This window comes from Labrus mixtus, chromosome 21 (assembly GCF_963584025.1).
Source record: "Labrus mixtus chromosome 21, fLabMix1.1, whole genome shotgun sequence".
Lineage (NCBI taxonomy): Eukaryota > Metazoa > Chordata > Actinopteri > Labriformes > Labridae > Labrus > Labrus mixtus.
In genome coordinates, this window is record NC_083632.1 from 21,869,028 (window position 1) to 21,894,454 (window position 25,427).

The 25,427-nt window shown below is 42.2% G+C and overlaps 2 protein-coding genes across 2 annotated transcripts in view; one reads left to right on the plus strand and one right to left on the minus strand.

Moving 5' to 3' along the window:
* arsg (arylsulfatase G) overlaps window positions 1-14,444 on the plus strand; it is a 19,413-nt gene extending 4,969 nt beyond the window's left edge. The window contains exons 4-11 of the mRNA XM_061028871.1: window positions 1,334-1,448; window positions 1,739-1,885; window positions 10,846-11,033; window positions 11,133-11,213; window positions 11,340-11,448; window positions 12,305-12,425; window positions 12,532-12,622; window positions 13,576-14,444. Of these exons, the coding sequence (XP_060884854.1) occupies window positions 1,334-1,448; window positions 1,739-1,885; window positions 10,846-11,033; window positions 11,133-11,213; window positions 11,340-11,448; window positions 12,305-12,425; window positions 12,532-12,622; window positions 13,576-13,856 (1,133 nt within the window). The 3' untranslated portion in view covers window positions 13,857-14,444. The remainder of the gene's footprint in view (window positions 1-1,333; window positions 1,449-1,738; window positions 1,886-10,845; window positions 11,034-11,132; window positions 11,214-11,339; window positions 11,449-12,304; window positions 12,426-12,531; window positions 12,623-13,575) is intronic.
* LOC132955824 (WD repeat domain phosphoinositide-interacting protein 1-like) lies at window positions 14,267-25,427 on the minus strand. The gene is made up of 12 exons (XM_061028872.1): window positions 25,001-25,427; window positions 23,744-23,826; window positions 23,022-23,191; window positions 22,818-22,914; window positions 20,695-20,792; window positions 20,510-20,602; window positions 20,355-20,425; window positions 18,743-18,850; window positions 17,611-17,775; window positions 17,416-17,523; window positions 16,767-16,906; window positions 14,267-16,321 (listed from the first exon to the last, which is right to left on the minus strand). Exons 1-12 carry the CDS (start codon window positions 25,075-25,077, stop codon window positions 16,209-16,211), a joined length of 1,323 nt encoding a protein of 440 aa, XP_060884855.1. The 5' UTR covers window positions 25,078-25,427; the 3' UTR covers window positions 14,267-16,208.

Consider the following 25,427-nt stretch of genomic DNA (forward strand, 5'->3'; position numbering starts at 1 on the left):
ATGATGCCCTCTTGACATTCTTGTGTATTGGGCTTTTAATTTTAGAAATCCATCAGGTCATTTTTCCTACCTACATTAAACATTCTGGATACAATAGAATTCTTCCGAAGACAAAAATCTAATTTTTGATATCTACAATCCAGATATTTATTTTCCTTATTTGAATCTTACACTAGACATTAAATTGTGAAGATCTGGATTTTTCTTCCCCTTCATTTTGGATATCCAAAATTAAATGCACGACTAGTGAGATGTGGACTGTAGATATCTAAAATGGTAATTTTTCCAGGAAGTTTTCTACTGCAGCTGTCCAGTAAGTTCATCAGAAATGCACATTTTGACATTTATTCAAACATGATTAACACCAATTGATGAACCAGAGATGGCCTTCAGGTGCTCGTAGAGAAACACAGGAACTGGTTTTTAAGGTTTGGTTATTGGGAGCTGCTGTCAGTGAGGGTTAGGCCACAGATAGAATAGAATCAGATTTATTGGCTATGTATGCTTACACTCACACACAAGGAATTTGTCTTCAGTAACTGCTCTCAATGTACAAAGTTAAACATTAAACATAAGCAAGAAAAACACACTAATATAAGGCTAAATAAGACAGTAGTGCAGTGGTGAGTAGTGCAAAAAACAGATGAACATGATAATAAATATATAGTTATGTAACAGATGTTTAACCCTCAGGCATCAGTTTAATTTACTACCCTCTTAAGTCACTAAGGACAAAAATGTCCACTTACAAAAAACTGCCATAAAAATAGAACAGATTGATATTTCTTTCTACTTTTTTTCTGCATAAATCTCTTAAACAACTTCAGCCCTGCTCAAAACTACCAAATATTGAGTAATTATCAGGAATTTAACCCTTTAAATGCCAGTTATTCTCTACAAACACCAAATTAAAGTATTTTGTTGTTGAGAAGAGCCTGGTAAACTGTGAATCAGGCTCCAAAACATACAGGTATGAGACATTTACACACTATACTTTTTACTTTTACACAGCATACTGAGGCACAGAATTTGTTCTGCCTCAGAAATGTTTGGAGAAAAAAGTGACAACTTGGCTAAACAAATATACAACTCCTGTTAAGGTCGAGAAGAAGCTTTTACACACATTCCTAACTTATATGTATAAAACCTTCCATTTTCTAGTTCAAGAAGGTTTTTTTTTTCATAGTGCAGATTTGTGTTTGTGTATGAGTATTAGCTTATGGCACAGTCCAAACATTATTCAGCTCTCTCTGTCAAATGTTCTCATGCTTTCAACAAGTAACTATAGTTGTGTTGATGAATATGCACATCATGTTTATTTTCTCTTGAACAGGTTTTGACTACTACTTGGGTATCCCTTACAGTAACGACATGGGCTGTACCGACACACCAGGATACGATTTGCCTCACTGCCTTCCATGTGTAACATATGGGCCGCAGGTGATGAGGTGTGGCTCCTAATATATATGACCTTTTCATGCTGTTGTCAGAGTTGCTCTATTTACATATCCAAGGGATTCACTAGTTTACCTTTGTAAACATCTCACCTTGGTACTTATTTAGTATTTTAATATAAACTCACTTACTTGATCCCAAAGTAAAACTCTGTATGGTGAATGGCTGCATGTTTAATATTTATGTGTAAAGGGAGCCCTAACCAAACACAAATCATCTGGAAACTACTCGGCACCAATAAAAGATTTTAACGTTTTGATGCTCTGTTATTCTCGTGCTCTAGATTTCAAAGGCGCGCACATGCAGGCTGTTACTCCAAAGTGGGCCTTCCTCTGATTGAAAACAGAAGTATTGTGGAGCAGCCGCTTGACCTGTGGACACTGACCGAGCAATACCAATCTGCTGCAACCAAGATGATACGCAATGCAAGGTATACAATACATCTGTAAACACAAACCGTATTCAAAGTACAATCAGTGATTTTAAACAGGCTGTTGTTAACATATATATTTTTTAAATTCCTCTGCTACACTAATAGAACAAAATTGTGTTTGCATGTTTGAATTCATTTTATGTCAAGGAGCTGCTCTGGCTGTAAGTCATATGTCTAAGTCTGTGGTTCTCAACTGGTGGGACTTGGATCTGTTTTCAGTGGGTCTCAGACGAGTACCTGGGAAAAAAAGTTGTGGCAAAGGACATTTAATTCCTATGATGCATTCGAGTGCAGTAGTGAGGTCATTTATTCACACTTCAGCGCAGTAGGTTGCGGTAATCAAGGTCAAGGTTTCTTTATTCTAAGGAGAAATTTGTCTAGGATGCTGGGAAATCGCTGCATGGACAATACATCAAAGACAACATAAAAACAGTAATTACAATGTAAAACATTTAACTTCTCCGTGCTACAGTACACACACACTCACTCCTACAGTCACAGACGCATGCACACTGTGCACATGTACACATGCCACTCCAGACAGTTTCAACATGTCTACAGTTATCGGTACATTGGGGGCCTCCTGGTTTTCCGTTCCTCTTCTATTTTTTGCTCATTAATGAGCTTAACTGAAAAAGGAACTAGTGAGTTTTTAAAGCGGTTGTATTTACACAGAGGAACCCTGTACCTTCTCCCTGAGTTCAATAAAACATATTCAGAGTGCAATACATGGGACGTGTCCAATAAAATACCCTTAGCCTGTGTGATGGTAGCCTGCTCAAAAAGATCCACCCTAATGCTGGTTGCTAACCGCCATTAAATGACAAAAGAAGAAGAGAGAGTGTACATTTTGTTCTGCTGGTTTAGAATAGGGGAAAACAAATACAAAGCTGTATATGTTAAATATATGGGTTATCATCTGTTGTGTGCAGAGAGGTGCTGTTTGTTTGACTACCTTCTATGTTGTGTTTTGTGATGCCAGGGTTTGAGCAGTTGAAAACAATGGTCTAAGTCATTGTACAACTGACAACATACCACATTTGGTACTTGTATCCATATGCATTTGAAGATTTTAAGTTGCATTTCTGCATGAGATCAGAGGAAAGCGTGTTGGTTAAAGGGGAACGGTTCTGTTTGACTTCTCTATAGTTGACGTTTACAGACCACAGCAATGCAAATACTCTGAGAATGCATACAGATGGTCCTAAAGCTTTGGGGCATAAGCACAGCTTTATCAAGTCAAACAGTGTGTTCGCATCAAACGGGTGCTGTTAATATAGTGGGGAAAAAAACATCTCTTTTGTGTAAGTGTGTTGTTTCTCTCGTCAAGTAACGTTGGTAATTTTAATTTTGCATTTTAATTTTAAGCAAAATGAAAAATGCAACTAAAAGTCAAGTCAGCCTTCCCCTGAAGGAGTCGTGCCTCAACCTTGTAGAACACCAACAGTAAACATAGTCTGTTACTGTGCAATCTGTAACAGCCTAAGTTAGCACTGATACAAAGAAATATACAGCAAACATAATGCCAGTTGGATCCAGTACAGGAGGGTTTCATTTGGCATATTTTGTGGTTTTAACCAGTTAGAACACATTTCATGAACTTTCCAAATCTTCACACAGGCTTTCTTTGAGGCAGAGGAGGACAGCTCTTTGCATCTCACTGAAAATCAGACCTTCGTGTTATAGCACAGGGTCATGTGAACTGTTGCAGCGGTTATCAGTCATGTGATCTGTCAAGACCCAGAAGTATGCAGACTGAAGCCGTTTCAAAGCTGTGGTTAAGAAAGTTCCTACTAATACAAAAGAAATGGGAGCATGAAGCACAAACGTTCCTATGTGCACTTTCATACCCAGTGAATACCACACAGAAACCTTAACATTAATATAAATACATTTATGCCCACACTTTAGCTTCAAAAATACATCATAGTCATGTTTTTCCCTTTGACATGTAATGTAGGTAGATAAGATTGTATCTGATATGATATATGTTATTGCGACCCATGTATGTTATTGTTTTTTTTTTTGTTTTTTTTTAATATATATATATTTTTCCTTCAGTAATTTGGTTACGTCTGTGCTGTCTTGTTCTGTGTTTGTTATGTGAAGAATTAATATAACATATATGTATAAACATTTTTTTTTACAGCTGTGAAAAACTTTAAAACCAGCCAATCCAGCGCTGCATGCTCGCAAGCCAACCAATGAGCAGTTAAGAAAGATAGAGTTGTTTATTTTGTTATTTTAATCACTGTGAGACATGTGTGCTTCTGTGTTTTGTTTTTTGTTGTTTTTTTGGGTCGTTGTGACGGGGTCCTCTGGCAATCCACCCGAAACTTAAAAACAGGCGTAGTCGCAGACTGTAAGTGAAGTGTTTTTATTTTCTGCCGGCCTCCCAAAGTGCAGTGATAGCTATTTACAAACATGAAAAAATGCAAAAACAGAAAAACAAACAAAAACAAACAAACGGTACTTCCAAAAAAAAATGAACTCTCGCTGTAACATGTTACCTTCCCTGTAACCATCCTCAACTGCCTGAAAGCAGTAAGCAGCCATCTTTTAAAAGCAAGAAGCCCCTCCCACTGGGCGTTATGAATTGCATAACATTTTACACAAAACACACTTTCTCACGAATGAGCAATTTATAACTGGTTAAATTCATATGGTCTACTCATCGCTAAATTACCCATTTTCATCCATATTTTATTAACACCTCGCTAATGTATCTGTGGCGATACATTGCAACCAAACATTTAATTACCCGATCAATCACGTGATTACCAATGTGCGCCCCATCCGCCTATTTAGAATGCGGAACTGGGCCCACTCTGTTTGGCACCCAAACGGGACACAGCGGCGCGCATGAAACGCACCAACGGTAATACCGCTATGACTATATATATATATATGTATGAAACCAAAAATAGAGCTCTCAAGTGTGCACCCTTAATCGCGCTATGAAACTGAGAGGGAAAGGAGGATGATGGTGTGATTGACTGTATGATTATAGGCGCACTGGCAGAGGGAAAAGTTTGGCGGATGTGTGTGTGTCAGCGTGTGTGAGTGTGTGTCAGCGTGTGTCAGCGTGTGTGCGCTGACTGCAGTCAGTGACGGAGCCGCTCCGTCACATCATCCCCCTCCTCCCGGAGGTTGACGATGTGCGGCAACCTGGAAAGGTAGTCAGCCACCACATTGGACGTTCCCGATCGGTGTCGGATGGTGAACTTGAACGGCTGGAGTGAAAGATACCATCTGGTCAGGCGACTGTTGTGGTCCTTCATTGAGTTGATCCAGGTCAGAGCTCTGTGGTCCGTTTCAAGATCAAACTCCCGTCCAAGTAGATAGTACCGCAGACTTTCCAATCCCCACTTAATGGCCAGGCCCTCCTTCTCCACCGTGGAATACCTGGTCTCCCGTGGCTGAAGCTTGCGGCTCAGGTACAGAATTGGATGCTCTTCTCCTGGATCTCCTTGGGCCAGAACTGCTCCAAGACCAACTGCAGAGGCATCCACCTGTACCAGGAATCGTCGGTTGAAGTCTGGACTTTTGAGAACAGGGGAAGAGCACAGGTGGGCTTTCAGGGTGCTGAAAGCTGTTTCGCAGTCATCTGACCAGGTAACAGGATTTCTCTGGTCCTTGCTGGTGAGTGCCGTGATCGGTGCAGCAATCGTTGCAAATTGGGGCACAAATCTCCTGTACCAGCCAGCCAAACCCAGGAAAGACCGTACCTCCTTCTTGGTGCGAGGTCGAGGGCATTTCTGGATAGCTTCAACCTTATCCACTTGAGGTCGCACCTCTCCTCGGCCCAGTAGGTAACCCAGGTACCTTGTCTCTTGCCGTGCCCACTCACACTTTGAGGGATTGAGGGTCAGCCCAGCCTGCTGGATTTTCCCAAGAACCAGGGACAGATGCTGTATATGATCTTCCCAGGTATTGCTGTAGATGACCACATCGTCCAGATAGGCGGCGCTGCAATGTCCACAATCCTGGAGGACTCTGTCCATCAGTCTCTGGAAGGTGGCGGGAGCTCCATGAAGACCGAAGGGCATCACCGTGAACTGGAAGAGACCAGCTGGTGTTCGGAACGCTGTGTACGGTCGGCTCGACTCTTCAAGGGGCACTTGCCAGTACCCTTTACACAGGTCCAACGTGGTGATGAACTTTGCTGCTCCAATCTGTTCCAGCAGGTCATCGATCCTTGGCATTGGGTAGGCATCAAACTGAGAGATGGAATTGAGTTTCCTGAAGTCAATGCAGATGCGGAGGGACCCGTCCTTTTTGAAGACGATGACCACCGGACTGCACCACTCGGAGTTGGATGGCTCGATCACACCCAGTCTGAGCATTTCTTCTACCTCTTGTTTCAGTTTCTCCACCAGATTTTGCGGGACTCGGTAGGGACGTTGGCGAATTGCTTGTCCCTCTTTCAGTCGGATGACATGCTCAACCACAGTGGTTTTCCCTGGATTGGCAGCAAACAGAGAAGAAGCCTCCTGGAAGACCTGCAGCAGCTGTGATGCTCGTTCTGGGGCCAGGTGTACCAATACAGGAGAGACAGGCGTTGCTTGAGTTTCTGGACCCGTCTGTTCTTCTTCCTCAAGGTCCACTTCTCTTACCAGCAAAGCCATCCCTGTAGAAGCCACTGGTCGCTCCTTCCACTCTTTGAGAAGGTTGACATGGTAGGTCTGTTTCGGTCGTTTCTTCTCAGGATGGTAAACCTCATAGGTGACCGGGCCCATCTTGCGGGAGATGGTGTATGGGCCTTGCCATTTTGCCAGGAGCTTGCTGTTGGATGAAGGAAGAAGCAGCAGAACTTTCTGGTCAGGCTGGAACTCCCGATGTCGAGCCTGTTGGTCGTACCAAGTCTTCTGACTCTTCTGGGCCTCTCGCAGATTGACCTCTGCCTCCTCCTGGTATTTAACGAGTCGCTCCCTCATCTCCAGCACAAACTGGATCACCCCTCTGTCGTTAGTAGTGGTTGATGGAGCCTCCCAACCCTTACGAAGTAGATCCAAGGGTCCTTGTATATCCCAGCCATACAGGAGCTCAAATGGAGAAAAACCTGTCGAAGCTTGAGGAACCTCCCGGTATGCAAACAGCAGGAATGGCAGCCAGCGATCCCAGTCCTTCCCTGTGTCGTCAACAAACTTCCGGAGCATCCTCTTCAGCGTCTGGTTAAACCTCTCAACCAAACCGTCTGTCTGTGGGTGGTATGGCGTGGTCTTGATTGCATTAATGCCCAGCTGCTTACAGAGGAGCTGCATGAGTCTGGAGGTAAAGTTGGTCCCCTGATCAGTGAGGATCTCGTCTGGTATTCCCACCCTGGAGAAAAGCTGGACCAACGCACGCACTACCGCTGGAGCAGTGATGGTGCGAAGGGGAAAAGCCTCTGGAAACCGCGTTGCATAATCACAGATGACCAGGATGTACTGATGACCTCCGCTGCTTTTCACCAGAGGGCCCACGATGTCCATGGCAATCCTGCGGAATGGTGTGGAGATGACAGGGAGAGGCTGCAGAAAAGCTCGGTCAGATTTGCGGGCAGTGCATGTTTTCTGGCATGTAGGGCATGTGGTGCAATATTTCTGAATGTCGGTGTACATGGAAGGCCAAAAAAAACGTGAACTGACACGGATGTAGGTTTTGTGGCGACCAAGGTGTCCTGCCCATGGGAGTGTGTGTGCTAGGTGCATGACAAGGACCCTACAACTAGCTGGGATCACAAGACGTTTGTCTTCATTACAAACACAATACAGCACATCATTGTCAACAATGAACATCTCCTTCCCCACACAATCCCCACTGGTGTCCTTGACTACTTTGGCAAACAATGGTTGCAAAGTAGCATCTTCCCTTTGTAACACTGAAATATTGTCAGGCACATTCCACATGTCATCACACAGCACAATCTGTCGGTCTGGTTGAGCTAGCTTTAGCTGTTTCTCAAAGCGTCGCTGGCGACGGGATTTTCTTGGCCCCTTAGTGCCACCCTCACACAGACTACTGTCGAGGTCTGGGAGTGGTTGGACACCAGCTTTCGCTTGGGCTCTGGTGATTACAGGACAAGACAATTGCACATTCAGTTCTCCCTTTTTTCCAGAGTCACTTTGCTCTGACAGTTCTTTATCCTGTAACAAGTCCATTAACACAGGCAAGTCCCAACCCAAGATGGCATCAACAGGCAGATGCTCTACAACCCCAACAGTCAGTAGGTAAGATTGTTCATCAATGATCACCATTAGTTCAGTTTTGGGATAGAGGTGCCTGTCTCCATGAACACACAAAATGTCCGCCTGCCTGCGGTAGTCCACACTGCCTACTGGCACCAGAGCACTTTTAACCAGTGACATGTAGCTACCTGAGTCTAACAGGGCTGTCACGCGTTGACCACTGATGGTAACAGTTTTATGTCGCGTTTTCACCTCCAGGTCCGCCTCGGGGCCCATTTCTGACCGGGGTGCATAACAAGCGCCGGTGACCTTAGCTTTGCGTACGGGACACACAGAAGCTTTGTGGCCTGGCTGCTGGCAATAGAAGCAAACAAGGTCCTTACCCGATCCTCGTTGGTTTGGGGCAGAGATAGTGTCACCTGAAGGTTCTTGGTGTCTCTCTCCCCTTGTAGGTCGTGACTGCGGATGCTGGAAAGCTGGTCGGGGGGGTAGACTGGTGAAACGTGGCACTGGTGCATTGGAGACACGTGGAGCTGGTACACCTCTCCGGGCATTCAGGTACTGTAGCGCCAGCCGGGCAGCTGAGAGTCCCTCGACTGGCTCGTGCTCCTTCACCCAGGTCCTCACCTCCGTCGGAAGTACCCGGAGTAGCTGCTCCAAGACGACGGCTTCCCCAATCTCCTCCTTGGTGTGCTGCTCGGGCCGGATCCAGCGTCGGTAGAGTCCCTTCAGGCGGTGGTAGGTCTCGGTGGGGTTCTCACCAGAGGGCACAGCGGTGGCACGGAACTGCTGCCGATACGTCTCTGGAGAGATGTCAAATTTTATGAGCAGGGCTGCTCTTAAGTCAGTGTAGCAGTGAGCCATCTCCTCATCCATCGCAGTGTAGGCCTCCAGTGCCTTACCAGTCAGCAGTGGAACGAGGCGGCAGGCCCACTCACTCTCTGGCCATTTCCAGGTCTTGGCAATTCGCTCAAATCTCAGCAGATAGTTCTCAATGTCTTCCCCCATCTGATATTGTGGAATTTTGGGGTCTTGGTAGGGCCTCCACTCTGGCCTCGGCTGTTCAGGTCGACTGCTGGTATCCTGCGACGGAAAAGAAGGATACTCAGCTGCTGAATCCTGATGTCCTCGCCGGGGTGCTGGGGTAGGCAGCTCGAATCTTGGGCTGCTCGCAGTGGCTGTACTTGGAGTTGTGACATGGGCTGGCCTGTTCTGCCCCCGTGGTGCAAGAGTCTGTCGGGACTGGGGCCCTGGTTGATAAGGCTGCTCGGGCCCTGGAAGAGAAGCCCTCAGGCCTTGGATCTCTGCCAACAGGCCCTCCTCTCTCCTTTGCTGTGATGCCAAAAAGTCTCTCATCATAGCCACCAGTTCTCCTCCTGCTTCACCTGCAGACACTGGGCCTTTAGGAGCTGCTGGGACCTGCCAAGGCCTGTACTCCTCATCGTCCTCCTCTGTCGAAGTTGCCACTGTGTCCCAAGCCGGGTCAGCCTTGGCAGCTGCTTCCTCCAACTGCTCTCGCCGCTGGGACTGTAGTCCTGTGCGCTGCTTTTGGGGCCGGATTAGCTTCTTGCGACTAGCCATCCCACTTCTGACACCATATGTGACGGGGTCCTCTGGCAATCCACCCGAAACTTAAAAACAGGCGTAGTCGTAGACTGTAAGTGAAGTGTTTTTATTTTCTGCCGGCCTCCCAAAGTGCAGTGATAGCTATTTACAAACATGAAAAAATGCAAAAACAGAAAACCAAACAAAAACAAACAAACGGTACTTCCAAAAAAAAATGAACTCTCGCTGTAACATGTTACCTTCCCTGTAACCATAAGCAGTAAGCAGCCATCTTTTAAAAGCAAGAAGCCCCTCCCACTGGGCGTTATGAATTGCATAACATTTTACACAAAACACACTTTCTCACGAATGAGCAATTTATAACTGGTTAAATTCATATGGTCTACTCATCGCTAAATTACCCATTTTCATCCATATTTTATTAACACCTCGCTAATGTATCTGTGGCGATACATTGCAACCAAACATTTAATTACCCAATCAATCACGTGATTACCAATGTGCGCCCCATCCGCCTATTTAGAATGCGGAACTGGGCCCACTCTGTTTGGCACCCAAACGGGACACAGCGGCGCGCATGAAACGCACCAACGGTAATACCGCTATGACTCTCTATATATATATATATGTATGAAACCAAAAATAGAGCTCTCAAGTGTGCACCCTTAATCGCGCTATGAAACTGAGAGGGAAAGGAGGATGATGGTGTGATTGACTGTATGATTATAGGCGCACTGGCAGAGGGAAAAGTTTGGCGGATGTGTGTGTGTCAGCGTGTGTGAGTGTGTGTCAGCGTGTGTCAGCGTGTGTGCGCTGACTGCAGTCAGTGACGGAGCCGCTCCGTCACAGTCGTATATTCTCGTAGAATTTCCAGCTTCACCGCATTTTAGTGCGAAAGCTCTGAGCATAAAATTATGTGAAGAGGCTGCATGTCTGTAACAGAACCACAGGTGATTGAACTCAAAAGCACGACTCAAAACACAGTCCTTGGTAAGGGAAAAAAACAGTCTTTACTTTTGACAAGTAGACAGAATCCAAAAAAAGGGAACAGGGAACGGGGCACATGAGGGCAGGAAGTGAAGGATCTGAAAGGAGAGGAGAGGTCAATGACCCAAAACAGGAAATAATACAAGTAGAAATGAAAACATAACCTAAGACACAGAGCTGGACATGACAATGTCCTCATATGTTGACAGACATTCAGAAAACCTATCTTTGCAGGGAGCGAGGACAGCCCTACCTCCTGTACTTAGCGTTAGCTCACATGCATGTTCCCCTGGCCCCTCCACCCCCTCAAGATGCTACCATCACAGACGTGTACTCTGCCAGCCTGCGAGAGATGGACAACCTGGTCTGGGCAGTAAAGAGCGCAGCTGATGAGACAGACAATACTCTCATCTGGTTCACTGGTATGATGGATTCATTACATCTGTTGTTTAACACTGTCAGTGTAACTGTTATCTCAGCAATAAATACATTATTAATATTATTAAGTGTGTTGTGTTTAGGTGACAACGGTCCATGGGAAGTGAAGTGCCAGTATGCAGGAAGTGTAGGACCATACAAAGGGAAGTGGCAGACCAGCAGAGGTATACAAAATAAGGCATGCAATATGAAGGGAAGCGATTGTTCCAAATACACATTATTAGCCTGGGTAACTGTACACTTGTTGTGAATCCCTATGTTCCCAAAGTCACCTTTTTCCTGTGTGATAGGTGGAGGCTCAGCTAAGCGCACCACCTGGGAGGGAGGCCACAGGGTTCCAACAGTGGCTTATTGGCCGGGGCGGATCCCTGCTAACACCACCAGCTCCGCCCTGCTCAGGTACTCCCCATCTGACCCACAGATGCACTTTTTAAACCATGTGTACATATGTGGACTCAGAGGGTCAAACCCTGTTTAACTAAGTCCAGATTTAGAGACCATTATGAAATATATCGAGACAACTGTTTGGTAGATTGCCATGAAAGTGGGTTTAGATAATTGGAATCACTTCAATGACTCCCTGATTTTACATATTGTACCATATTCAGGTCAACATTTTAATATTTCCCTAAATAAATGTATTGGTTAGAAACGATTACCTACAAAACATTTTATTCTAAATATTTATTTTTTGTTCACGCTGCTTTAGTGCACCCTATTCTCAGTATGTAAACAGTACATCTTTAGCAACACTGAACTATACACAACACATGGATCTACTGTTTATTTATACAGTACATATTGCATTTATTTTTGAACCATCTACCTCCTGTATAAATAAGCAAACTGGTTACATATGCTGTGTTAAAAATGTTTAGTATATTTCTGTCTGTACAAATAGAGCATGTATACTCATACGCATGACCTACATAGTTTAATCTGATTCTGATTGTGACTGGTCTTTGTGCTAATTTGCACATGGATAACATGGTCAATACTCAACATCAATTTGTTGTTATTATTATTATTATTATTATTATTATTATTATTATTGTTGTGTGCTTGTATCGTTAGCATTTAGCTCAAAGCACAGTGTCAAAGAGCAACTAGCCTGGCTATAGTCCATGCTGGCTGTGTAAGACTTTCATTCTTCTGTTTTCTCTCTCCTAATTGTCAGTTGTATAAGATATGGAACATTTGTAGATATCTCCACTTTAACAGAAAAAAAACACTTATCTCATTTACGCTCTGGCAGTGGTTTGGACATCTTCCCAACTCTCCTCTCCCTGGCGAGAGTAACTCCCCCCTCAGACAGACGCATCGATGGAATTGATGCTACAAACATCCTCCTGCACGGTGAAGAGGCGGGTCATGAGGTACAAACTTTTTGATTCGATGTATTCACTTTTTTTTTTTTCCTGTAATGTCGATTCTGATAAACACCGAGTTGCAGAGATGAGCTGTTGTCTTTTTTTCTCGTAGTTTCTCTTCCATCCAAACAGCGGTGCTGCCGGCAGGTTTGGTGACCTGCAGACAGTTCGAGCAGGGAAACACAAAGCTTTCTACATCACAGGTAAAATAAAGGTCACATGTGTGCAAAACCAGCCTTACTATATTTTGCAGGTCAGTCATGTTATTACTGGAACTGAAGCTGCTGTTTTGCTGCATAACCACAATGATTGATGCATGACATCTTGCATGTCAAACAGCCAACCAGCCTGTGTTGTTTTTTGAGCATTACTTAAATAGTCATCAGTTTCATTTTCACAGACAAGCATCAAGCTGCATAAATATGAATACCTTCAATAAAGACCAAATGAATATTATATCAGTGTTGGCAAGCACATTTATTAAAGGCTAATATAAGAAACAAATTTTTTTTGTTTGGTAACTTTAAAACAAGCATCATTAATAAACAGTGAAATGAAAGTTTCTTTACTTTATAATAATTTGCTGTTAACAAACAATGGAATATGTGTTACATACTGGATAATGTTTACTAATGATTAGTGATGCTATAATTGAGGTTACTTTGTCATTAAATCAGTAATATGTTGATAAATTATGTTTTGTATTAAAGCTGATAATAGACAATATGGGTCACATTGTGATTACATTAGTACAACAATTATTGACAGTTTTGTAAGGACTGTTTATGAAAGATGGTTGTAGCAGCCATTTTCTGGTTATTTGTTGTTTTGCATTTGTTTTTGTTGTTTGTGAACAGCAGGGGGCAGTGCACATGGGTTGATTAGGAACCCTTTAAATGTTCCAGGTGTGTCACTGTTGGGTGATGTACCAGGAAGGGACACAGGTTTTTTTTTACCACATGTCAATGAGACAGGTCAATGGGATGCAGTTGGAAATGTTTGTTTGTCTAAATTAAATGAAGAAACATGATATTTCTGAGTGAACATTGAACTTATTGCGTGCGTAAGGCCTCACTGAAACGGTGCATCAGTGGCTGTTTGTTGAGTTTATGTGGTTTGTCACAATGGTTCTTGTAAAATGTAAACTGTTGTGCAGGTGCAGCGGAGGCATGTGGTGGTGCATCAGGGAGGCAGCAGCTCCATGACCCGCCGTTGATATTTGATCTTGAGCATGACGAGGCCGAGGAAACCCCTCTGCAGGTCCAGACACCGGAGTACCAGGCGGCAGCGCTTAGGATCGCCCGCAGGAGGGAGGAGTTATTATGGGACATCGCAACAGACGAGTCCGTGTCCACAGCAGATTACAGCACAGACGATTCAGCGGCGCCCTGCTGTGACCCTGGACACGCTGTCTGCCGCTGCAGCACGCTGGGCTGATGAAAAAAAAAAAAACACACACACGCAAACACAACGAGAGAGAGGAGAGCTCATCTAAACAAACAGATGTGTTGACAGATGTTCCCGTTTGACGTGCTCCACTGGTTGTTTGTAGAGCATTTTGTTTGGGAGGTTCAATGTCCAGATGCAGAAAGAGACAAACAGGAAGAGGTCAAAAAGGTCCAGACAGCCCAGCTTTGATGATGTGATGTCTATGTTTCAGTGAGGGGAAGATTGTTACAGTTTAATCAAAGTCATAGTCAAATGTAATGCCATGAATAACTAAAGCTTTGGGGGGGAAACTCTCAGATTGTTTACACTTATAATCTGGTTGGACATTAAATGACACACAACACAACATTTGATTATTACCATAAAGCATTTGTTGAAATAACAACACATTGCACAGGTTGAATAATGTCTCAGCTTTAATGAGTCTCTGGTTTAAACAGCTCAATGCAGCGTCGGGGTGTCCTATCAGCGCCACCTTTTGGCAAGTCAAATGGTATTACCATGTTACTTTATTACAACAGTACTATTTATAAATGTTATATATACATTATACACACAGTACAAATCCTCAATACATATGCACGCATGGGAAGTCTATGCGTCGACGTGTAATACTTATATTTAATACAACAAAGTAAAAATGACTTTCATGTTTTAACAAAACTGAATTCAGCATCAAAAGGTCTCCAGGATTTATCACTGAAATGAAAGGACTTTTGTCACATCCGTCTTAACATGAAGCTTTTCACATTCAGCTGCTGACTGCTCCTCCTCCTCGGACAGACAAACCTTCAAGATAAATTAGAAGCTTACATTTGTTACTACTCGTCTATCTCCACCATGGTTAGTATGACAGCTGCGTCTGCACGTCATAAAATACATACTGCATCATGACTTATAAAGTGTCACATCCAAAACATTTATTTTTTCCTTCTTGAAGGGAACTGCTGCTCCTCCTTGTAGAGGTGGGACACATTTAATGCCCGTTTTGAAGCTCAGAAATTTCAACGCTAGATTGATGAAAATGCACTTTTGATAGATTTTTTTAGATTTGTTTTTGTGCCGGAAAACACATTTTTCTGTTTGAAAATTTGACTTCTGTGATTGCATTTGGCTTCTTTGAAAAAGCTCGTATGAGGACTTGAAGCATCTATCCTAAGAGATTTTGTTTGTCAGTCTGGACCCTAGTTTGGCCACAGTAACCTGCTGTCTTCACTGTGGTGGAATCTGTAGTTATTTAGATTATAATGTACAGACATCATTAGGTTTATTCACTGTTCTCTAATGTCAGACAGACCTGACAGAGTTCAGTTGTTATTAGAACACCAAGGACAGCTTGGAAAGTGTCAACTGTCTTTCCTGATATCTGTAAGGATGTTTGGTAGACTTATTGTCTGCTCCAGTGTTATAGACGTCACAGATTAGTCTAGGTGGCACGACCCTGATCATGGTAATGTCTTTTAGGATATATGCGATGCCTTTTGAAAAGTTCTGCAGATGTGATTGAGCAAGACACGAGTACAGAAGTGTGATGTTGAATCATGTCTCCTCATGAGTATTCTTCTTATGTTTAAACTTTCATCAACGTAAGCCATCTGAGTCAACTGAGTCTTATTGTGTGGAGTCAAGTCTTAGTGATTTCCTCAACATTCACGACCACCTCGTTACATTCAGTCTGCTCACTGATACTGGACCAAACACACGCTCACCTGAATGCAACCATGAAAATAATTTGCAGCGGTTTACTCCTATGCTGATTTTGTCATGTACATGTGAAAGTCTCTCCTGCTGTCTTTGAGCAGTCAGATGTATCACTCATTGAGAGTGGTTACCTCTGAATGTGTTTAAAAAAGGCGTCCAGCAGCAGCTTCAGTTAACAATAACAACAAAGTAATAATTAGTCTTGTTTGCTTTAGAAGGTCATGAAGAAGTGTCGGTATTCGTTTCAGTCAGTCATAATCCTCACAGGAGCTTTAATGGTATCATGCGGAATTTAGCAGTGGGACTCTTTGAGAGTCTTTGAATCTGTCTTATAAAGAGATGTTCTGTTTTAATCATGAGTGGACCTCCCACTCTATTTTAGTGTTTTTATTTTTAAATCTTAACTCTTCCGAAAAAAAGAGACAGGGATGCAAATACAGGAACATCAGGAAGTAACATCTTGGCGACATGTGACCCTAGGCCAGCAGGGTTTACATGTGGAAGAGCGAGGTCACCACAACATATCTCAACACAGGAATATTATTCCACCCCCAATCCCTGCTTGAAACAAGTATAAGTCTGAATCTTATTCAGGGATGTGGATGTTTAACAAGAGGAGGCGGGGTTTGGTCAGTTACTCTAGTTGCCGACTGGAGGGAATTCGTTCTCGTCGTCGAGACACACGGGGCTCTCGGCGAACTCGTGCTCCGGGAAGATCTCCCCCTTCTGGGCGCCGCCGTCCTCAGAGTAACCTGGGAAGAAATGAAGGGGGAAAAGAAGACTTTTGAACCCTTATGGTGACGGCCATCTTGTGTTGGATCTGAACAAACTTTAAATGTACTTTGGGTAGTTTTTATAGGTGCATACTAGAAATAACACATAAAAGAGTTTTTCCTGCTGCTGATTGGCTTAAACAATGACATTTTAAAATTGCCTTCTCCCCACCAACCCTTCATATGTAAAACAAATGATTATTTGACGTATTTTTTTTTTTTTTTACATTTTTAAACACGACCCATCTAAATTCAGGTAATAGAGCCCAATACAATATTTAAAGCGTTATCCATGTAGTATGAAAGCTTGAATCATTTAAAGCATCGTAGGTTGAAAGGAGTTCAAGTCAAGTATCTAGTAGACGAGGCTAGTGGAATATCTTTTCATCAGCTTTTTCATCTGGAATTATTCAGGACATCGTACCCATGAGAGTAGTGGAGGAAGGAGGCGTTGAAGGGAGAGCCACAGTGGCGGCATATGATTGGCTGGCTGGTTGGGGAGAGACATCCTCCTGTTTCTCCTCTTCACTTTCCTCCACCTGCTCCTCGCTGGAGTCAAACAACCTGCAGGAGCAGAGCACACATCACTGTTACACCAAACTCATGATAGATACCATCACAAACACATAAGTTCAGTCTGTTCAGACTATAAATAAAAAAATCCCTTCCTGCTGAAACTCTCAGCTCTTTTAAATCCAGGTTGAAGACACACCTGTTTACAGCCTTTCATTAAACAGCTTTAATAAGATTTTAAACTTTAACTCTGCACTGTAACTTTTAACTCTTTTTATATTTCTACTTGATTTATTTCAATTAATTTCATTTGAATTATTTGTATTTGAACATATTTTCAGATTTAATAATTTCAGTGATTTTTAAATTTTCTATTTTAATGTTTCTTTTCTTTCCTCTGTCATGATGCTTTTGATGTCTTGTGTGAAGCACTTTGAATTGTCTGTTGTTGAAATGTGCTATATGAATAAACTTGCCTTGCCTTCCATTTTTTCAGTTATGCCATATTGTTTACATGCAGACATTTGTACATGATTCAGCCCTATAAGAGACACACACACCTGTGTTTTTGAACCAGGACGCACTCGCCTCCATCCTGTGGATCGACATTATAAATGTAAAGAAACCCGTCTGAGGACGCCACCAGCAGGCGAGGGAGCTTCTGGATCCTGACAGACAAAACAAACACAAGATTATGAATGACTCGAGGCAGAAAAAAAACATCCCTCTCTTGTCTTTCACTTGTTCTGTCTTACGTAGCCAGGGCGCAGATATTCTTCAAGCCAAACATGTTGAGTCTGACAGTGGCAAAGGCTCGGTCCTGGTGCATCATGTCAGACACCTGGGCGGGAAGGTAGGTGCTGGCTGCTGTGAACATTTTGCCCATATACGCTGACCATGTAGGAGACTCCTCCTCTTGACTGGAAGAAGAACAAGAAGCGGTCCATAAAGGTTAAAAGGTGCAAAGATACTGCATGTTATGACTCTCTTTAAAATGTGATTTTGTTTTTGGTTAACCAGATGGGTTTTTTTCTTTTATAGCAACAAATGAATGCATTGTTTTACATCAGAAGTAGAGCACAGGGTTCAGGACAAATGCATGCATTGTCCTTCTCTGAACCACACAAGGTTTAAAGAAGGACGGAAGTAAAATCCTTTCCAACACAGAGACAACATCTCCTGTTGTTAGTTTCTTTGGACAACAACATCTACCATGTCTTTATAATGTTACGTTGACTTATTCATAAAAAGGAAAAGGAGGAAATAAATTAATATAATGTATGTGCAATATTAACCTAAAAAACAAAAAACAGTGTCATTATATAATGTGAAAAATATGTGTGCAATAACCTCAGGTGCAATAAGAGATGTAGAAAACATATTTATATTTTCATTTCATTGTACAGTGTTCCCCTTTGTTATTTTTTTGTATTATATTTTTTCTTTAATACAGTGTATAGCTTCTGTACAGTTTATTTTATTTTACTTAGCTGTTACTACAACTTATTTTTTTATTATTTTATTTGTACTTTTCTACTCTTTTTTTTTCTTATGTTATTCTATTTTATATATAATTTAACCTTTTTTGTAGAAGCTGACTCAGGGAGAAACGCACAACAATTCCAATGTACCTGTACTGTCCTGTACCTGTGCAAATGGAAATAAACATCTATTCTATTCTATATCAAATAAAATATCATGGTTGTGTTGTGGTTTTTGGACTCAAGGATGAACATGCTTTAAATTTGTGTTTATGATTAAACAGTTCAGATATTGTATCTAAGCTGGTAAATCAATTCATCCATTATGGGATCAATGGGAATAAAGCTCTGACTTCTACTGTCATCAAGAAAAAACAACAACAACAAACTGTGTGTGTGTGTTTACCTGGGGCTGTGCTGCTCCAGTTTAAAGATATGAACCGTCTCAGTGTTGCTCGAGGCGCACAGGAACTGAGCGTCTGTGCTGAAGGACAACGAGCTGATGCTCACATATCTGAAACACACGGAGAAAAGACGGTTAAAGAAACCAAAGAGTGATGATTAAAGCTGGAGGAGAACAAGCAAGAGGAAGCTATAATAAAAATAAAAACATGAACGTGCTGTTTTCCACTTATAGTTCAACCCTCTCAAACGACTTGTTTTCTGCAGCTTCAGGAAGACTTCACCTGAAGAGAGCATGGTCAGAGTGGACACAGGTAGGCAGTAAACAGGCCGTCCAATTGATTTCATTTGTTTGAAGTGAAATGACTAGAAAGACTGTTTACAGATCTACAACGGCCACAATTACCTTTCTTAAAATGTTCTCTTGTCAGAGCAGGAGGAGCAGCAACTAACCTTGAAATGATGCTTTGATGCTAACTTACCCAGGCCGTCTTGACACATCCATGCCCAGAAGAAGACACAGGCTGAAACTGGTCTGCATTTCTTCCTGTTTGTTGATTCTTTTTAGATAACCTCCCTCATTAAGTAAAAGACATTTTTAACTACCTCCTTGGCTCGTGATAAAGTGTTTATAGAAAGCCCTGAGGCTTCCCTTCTTCTTGAGTTTAGTTTTCAGATTTCAAAAGTTCCCAGCATTCACCTGGAGTTACAACCCTGCCACTGTGAGCACCCAGTATCCTTCTCTTTCCATCTGATTTATTTATTGGTGTTTGGATGTTGGGCGACTTCAACTTACTTAACAACATTCTTTTTTAATATAATAAATTGCCTGCTGCGCTGGCTGGCCTAGCGGTTATTTTGCACGCCCTGTGGACGGCCTGGATTCTACTCTGACCTGCAGCTCCTTTCCTGTGCGTCATTCTCTGTTATTTAATGTCTATTTTTGATAACTCTGCACTATCTTCTTTTTAAACATTGCTGTACATATATAAACAACACAACTTCAGAAGGTCAACACTTTTTTTTTTTTTTTTTATATTCAGGTCTAATTACAGATTTTTTCCTCAACTGTTTTTAGGTTCTTGTTTAAATTACATATATTTTTATCCCTGCATGGGTTCTGTACATTTCTTCTATAAGTCTATTTTTAATTGCACAGTTTAAGTTTGATTCATCTAGAGGTATTCTTTAAATCTTTTTTTCAGGTTAATATGTATATATGGGAGGGAGGGGGGGGGGTCGGTTTTGTGGTTCATTTGTAACAAATGTTTCATGTCATGTACGTCTTTGTAACCTGCTACTGGATGCTTTGAATGTCCCTCGGGATCAATAAAGTATCTATCTATCTATCTATCTATCTATCTATCTATCTATCTTCTCTACTCTCTCTCTCCCCAGTTTCCGACTCTATCCTATCCTAACGGCATAAAAAGCCTAAAGAGCTCTACAGTGCATACACAACTAACACCAATGGCTACAAGAGTATCTTACTTACATAAACACTAACATGGGGGGTTATCAAACTGCACACCTTCCTGTCAGAAGCCATTTTTTAATCCAACATACAATCACCATCAAACACCTTGTCTGCTGTCTATTTGTTAATAAGTGCTGACCTTTTCATCCCTCGACGGAATTCAAACAGTTTCTGTCCTTCAGGAACGCTGAAGACTCTGATGACGGTGCCCTGAGGAGGAGAACGTGGTGAGAAGGCAGCTGGTGGAAGAAAAAAAGAGAGAGAAGGGGGGATAAAACGGATAGAAGTTGTTACCTTCTCTGAAGCACTGGCCAGTTTGGTTCCGGAGGAGTTGAAGGCGAGGGCTGCCAGGGGACTGTCATGGGCCTGGATCAGGGTCAGGGTAGTCTAAAAGGGGGCAAAAAAGTCCTTCTGATGAAATGAGGAATGAAAACAGCTACATTTTTAAAAATTATTTGTTAGAGTTCAATGCTCCTCACCAGGTTGTTGGCATCATAAACGGTGATCTCTCCGATGGTGGCACTGCCGGGGTACGCCAGGAACGAGTTACTGTGGTTTACAGAGAGAGCGCAGAGACCTGCAGGGGGGCACAGAGGAGGATGATGGGAAATACTTATTTCTCTTCCAAACACCTAATGGACCAATATTTGCTTTAACCTTCATACTGTAAGATATTTGCACCAGGGGGAAGAGCCATGATTGGCCAACGGCCCAAAATCCTGAACTATGATTGGCTGGGACTTTTTGGGCTGTATTACAACAGGATGCTTCCTTTTCATTTCACTGCCCGTTACATTTTGTTAATACTTTAACTGGTGATTTGGAAATACATGTTTTTGATCGTTAAAAGAGTTACAGGATGAAGACTGAATTATTGAGAAAATGACACACAATTGTATAAGATTTATTTGATACATTAATGTAAGTAGTGACAGAAGATATGATAAGTGGGGGCCACCCCAGTCAAAAAAGTTTGGCTTGCACTCACCATCAAGCACAGCTGTACAGCTTTCTACTTAGCATATTTTGTATTATATATTTGTACATTTATATTCCATCTTATTCTATATAAGTCCCCTCCTGACAGTATGACGGTGCTAGCTTTCTACATTTTTATTTTCTACTTCTATGTTCATTGTTGACATTTTCCTTGAATGTGTAAACCTTCTTATCAGTAAACCTGAATCTGATTCCTGTTCCAGTTGCTCAACAGTAGAGCCACTGTTGTAATTATCTGTCTTCTTGATCTATCATTCTCCTCATATGCTGCTTCTAGACCAATGACAACTCCAAAATTGAAAAGAACCAATGCATGCTTTTTTTTTTTTTTTTACACAAATGTTGTCCTAGATTGAACCTCATTATTTTTGTACTCTTTTGTTTGAAGTGCTGTATGTCTGTAGCTGTGTTCAAATGTGCTGCTGCCTGTCTTGGACATGACACTCTTTCTAAATCTAAATGAAGTTTTCTTGTTAAATAAACATCAAATTAAATTAAAATCATATTTCTTTACAGATTTTCCAAGTACTACAGCAGCTGAGTTTAATTTATTTATAACAAGACCCTGGCAAGTAGCTCTAAAGTTACACTTCTTCTTAATGAAGAAATGAATCTGCAGAGTCCCTCTGCACCTTTAAGAAAAAGCTAAAGACCCAGCTCTTTCATGAACCCCTATGCACTAAATGATATTAATGATGATGATGATGATGACGATGGTTTTGTTTGATAATGACGATTTTAAGGATGGTTTTGATGCCGATAAGAACTCTCAAGAACAGCTGTTGATGTTGTGCTTTGCCTGTCAGCACCTGCGTCCGATCGGACTTAAGTTTCGAAGTTTCGAGTGGGAGGTCCCACCCACTGATCTGTGATTCGTTTGTAGCTTCAGTGGTTGAAAATATGAGGAACTAGTGTTGTAGTTTCACACCACTAACCGCAACAGCTTCCAGTGACACAAAAATTGTCATTTTGCTTCACTGGAAGCTTCTTTTCAGACTTCCCATCTCAGGGGAAAATGAGGGCGGGATGCACGACCATTCAAAAATACCACCAGGTTTCTAATGATACAAAGATTAATGCAAATGGGTGAAGTATCCCTTTAAAGCTATTTGTTTGCACTTCCTGACGTTGTTTCCTCTTTTCTACTGTAGATCCTTGCTTGTGTTGTACTTACACTCTGACGTACGTCGCTTTGGATAAAAGCGCCTGATAAATGAATTGTAGAAATAAAACATTCTTACTTTTTTCGATACAAAGTCACATTCATAAGCAATTAAATGTAATGATGCTTTAACTGCTACAGCTGGTCTTGATGTGGTTTGACCAGTAGCTTCTAGTAATCTTCAAACAGATTTTTATCTACAACTAATGTTAATGCGTCCATTTTTTTTTTTACGTTTATGTCGCCGTTAAAGCATTAGTCATTAGTCCCAGAAATGAACAGTATCCCTTTAAAAGTCCCTGGTAGTCATAGTAGCATCTATTTATCAATAGGAACATATAGCTTTCAATCAAAGAAAATACAACAAGTTTGCTCAAAGTGGACACTTTACATACACACTGTTTGTCTGCATACAGTAGAGATGTAACAGCTCGATGGTACCTGAGGGATTTGTAGGTGTGTTGAGCAGGGTCTTGAGTAGTTTCATGTCTTTGATGTTGTGGATGTACATCGATTCCTCCAGGCACACCACCAGTCGCTAAGACGACGGCGACAGACGAGACAAGGAAATGTAAAAAAATTAATCAAAAAACAGAATTACCACGAGGATTACAGGGAAAGAAAAGCTGTACTTCCTGCTCTTACCAGTCTGTTGAGCCTGACGGAGAGGATGTTGTTGGAGTAGCTGTAGTTACAAATCTCGGTACCTTTCTTAAAGTGGTAGACGTTCATTCGCCGAGGCATGGACAGACTGACCACTACCACCAGACTGCTGGAGAAAAGCCGCTCCACTATATATACCTCTGGACACTCCACTGGGGACAAAGGGCAAAGGGACAAGGGAGAGACATTTATTTCATGCTTTCACTCTGTGAATATACTCTACACTCACACATGTAATACACATTTACACTGAAGCATTTCAAAGGCAAATGTGGTATCTTTGTCAGTAACTATTTTGCCTCACTGTTATCAGGTAAACTGTCAGTCTCCGAACAAAGAGAACTTTTGAGCTCACACTTCCTCAAACCGACTCTACACACTTTCTCCTTCTTTGTTGCTATGGGGATAAGGAAAAACGACAACTCCCTTTGTTTGACTCTGTATGCAGCTGTGGCCTCTCTCCAATTCTTCCTGACCACAGCTAACATAACACTTCTATTACACTTTTGCCATGACACCTCAGGGCGGGGATGCTGCTTTGTCACTTACTGTTTGCATGACTGGATACAGCATACTTACTGTAAGCCCTCAATCATGTCCTATTGTTTGTTGAAGATATGACTGTGCAGGGGAGTCAGTCAACTTGTGACTACCATGTATATTTCTGTAATTTGACAACATGTGATGTACGGTGAGATTCTTACCCCCCTCATGGATACAGTCCAGTTTGTCCGCAGCAGTGACTGAGAAGAGCCTGTAGCCCGTCTTTGTGCCCACTGACAGAGAACTGTGATAAAAAAAACACACAAGAGATTATTTCACCAGACGCGCCCACCACTGCTAAGGTTAAAAATAACATCAGACTACTGTAATTACAGTAACTTTAAAAAAAGATTCTGAAGTACTTTATTTGCACTCTGCTGCATGTTGTTTGCTGTCACATCAACGACTTGCACACAACAACCTGATACACATAATGTCAACCTTTTGTTGCTGTAAAGTCATCTTAGAAACTCTTTCCTGTAATCGCTAATGAACAATAACTTGCAAAACAACATGAGCTTTAAAACATTTTCACAGATGCTACAGTGTGTGTCTCTTTAATTCTTAGCTTCATCATACTTACATGATACATTTGTGATTACGTCTGATAACTGAACCATCAGTCATATTATAATACTAGAATGTAGCAGTCACCAGTCAAATCTATAGTTTACCTGATCTGAGGCGGCAGCCATATGTGACTAATCCATCTTATCTTGTTATGACAACACAGCTTGCATTGAAATCTATTAATTGCCCCCAAGTACACTTGTCTTATCTTTACATGGCAGAAGTTTGACAAAGAAGGGTGCTAACCGTTGGGCCACCTGGTTGGTTTTACAATTACAGGATGTATTTAATGAAGGGGGAAGCACCTGTAACTAAACACGTATGGTAGTCATTTAGGGTCTCTTATGGTCACTTAGCATTCGGTAGTCAAATCATTAAGGGGGGCAAAAAATGATGAAGAAACTGGCTGTTTAATTATGTTTCCATACCACCAGATGATACCACAGATGCCCTTCCTGTTTAAAGTATTTACTTGCAGTTTTCCATGTAAGTTGATGTCATGAAAAGTTGCATTAGACTCTATAAATGAGGCATGTTTTCTAATGAACCTGTCTTATTACACAACAGCCAGTAGTCTAGTTTGGTTAAACTGTCTAGTTTAATGTGCAACAGGCCTTAAAGATTAACACAGTGGCCTACTTCACTTTCAGCTGCTTGGAACTAATCTGCAAGTTTTAATGAAGCATACAGACGGTTTCATTTTGGACACACATACAGCTGCTTTGTTTGCGATTTTGCAAATGGACAGAATATTAAACAAGAGTAGTGTAATACGACTGCAAATAATTATGCAACAGTCAGGTGCATGGTGGAGATTGAGTTCATGCAGGGGCCCGCAGGTCGCTTACGTGGTGTCCTGGTTAAACGAGGCACAGACGAAGCCTCGGTGCACAACAGGGCCATCCGGGTCTTCCTCGAACTCCATCCGAGCCGATGTATTCCCTCTTCTCTCGCCGGTCGAGGGTCGGAGGCCTCGGGCTCGGGTCGATCCCCGCCGGAACCCGCTTCCCCTCCTCTTCTCCCCCGACTCCAAGCGCCACGCTCACACTCTTCAGGGAGAGGAATGTCCGGCCAGTCTGACTCAAGAGACACACACACACACACAACACCGAGTGGTTAATCTCGAACCTCTAACCTTAACCCTAAACGAGATACAAACATGAACTGTTCCGCTAAGTGAGTCGACGCTGCTGTTTTGATGTTATTAACTTCCAATATCCACACAGCAAAACAAAAACAGCTGATGGGTGGATGCGTCACCCCAAGAAGTATCGT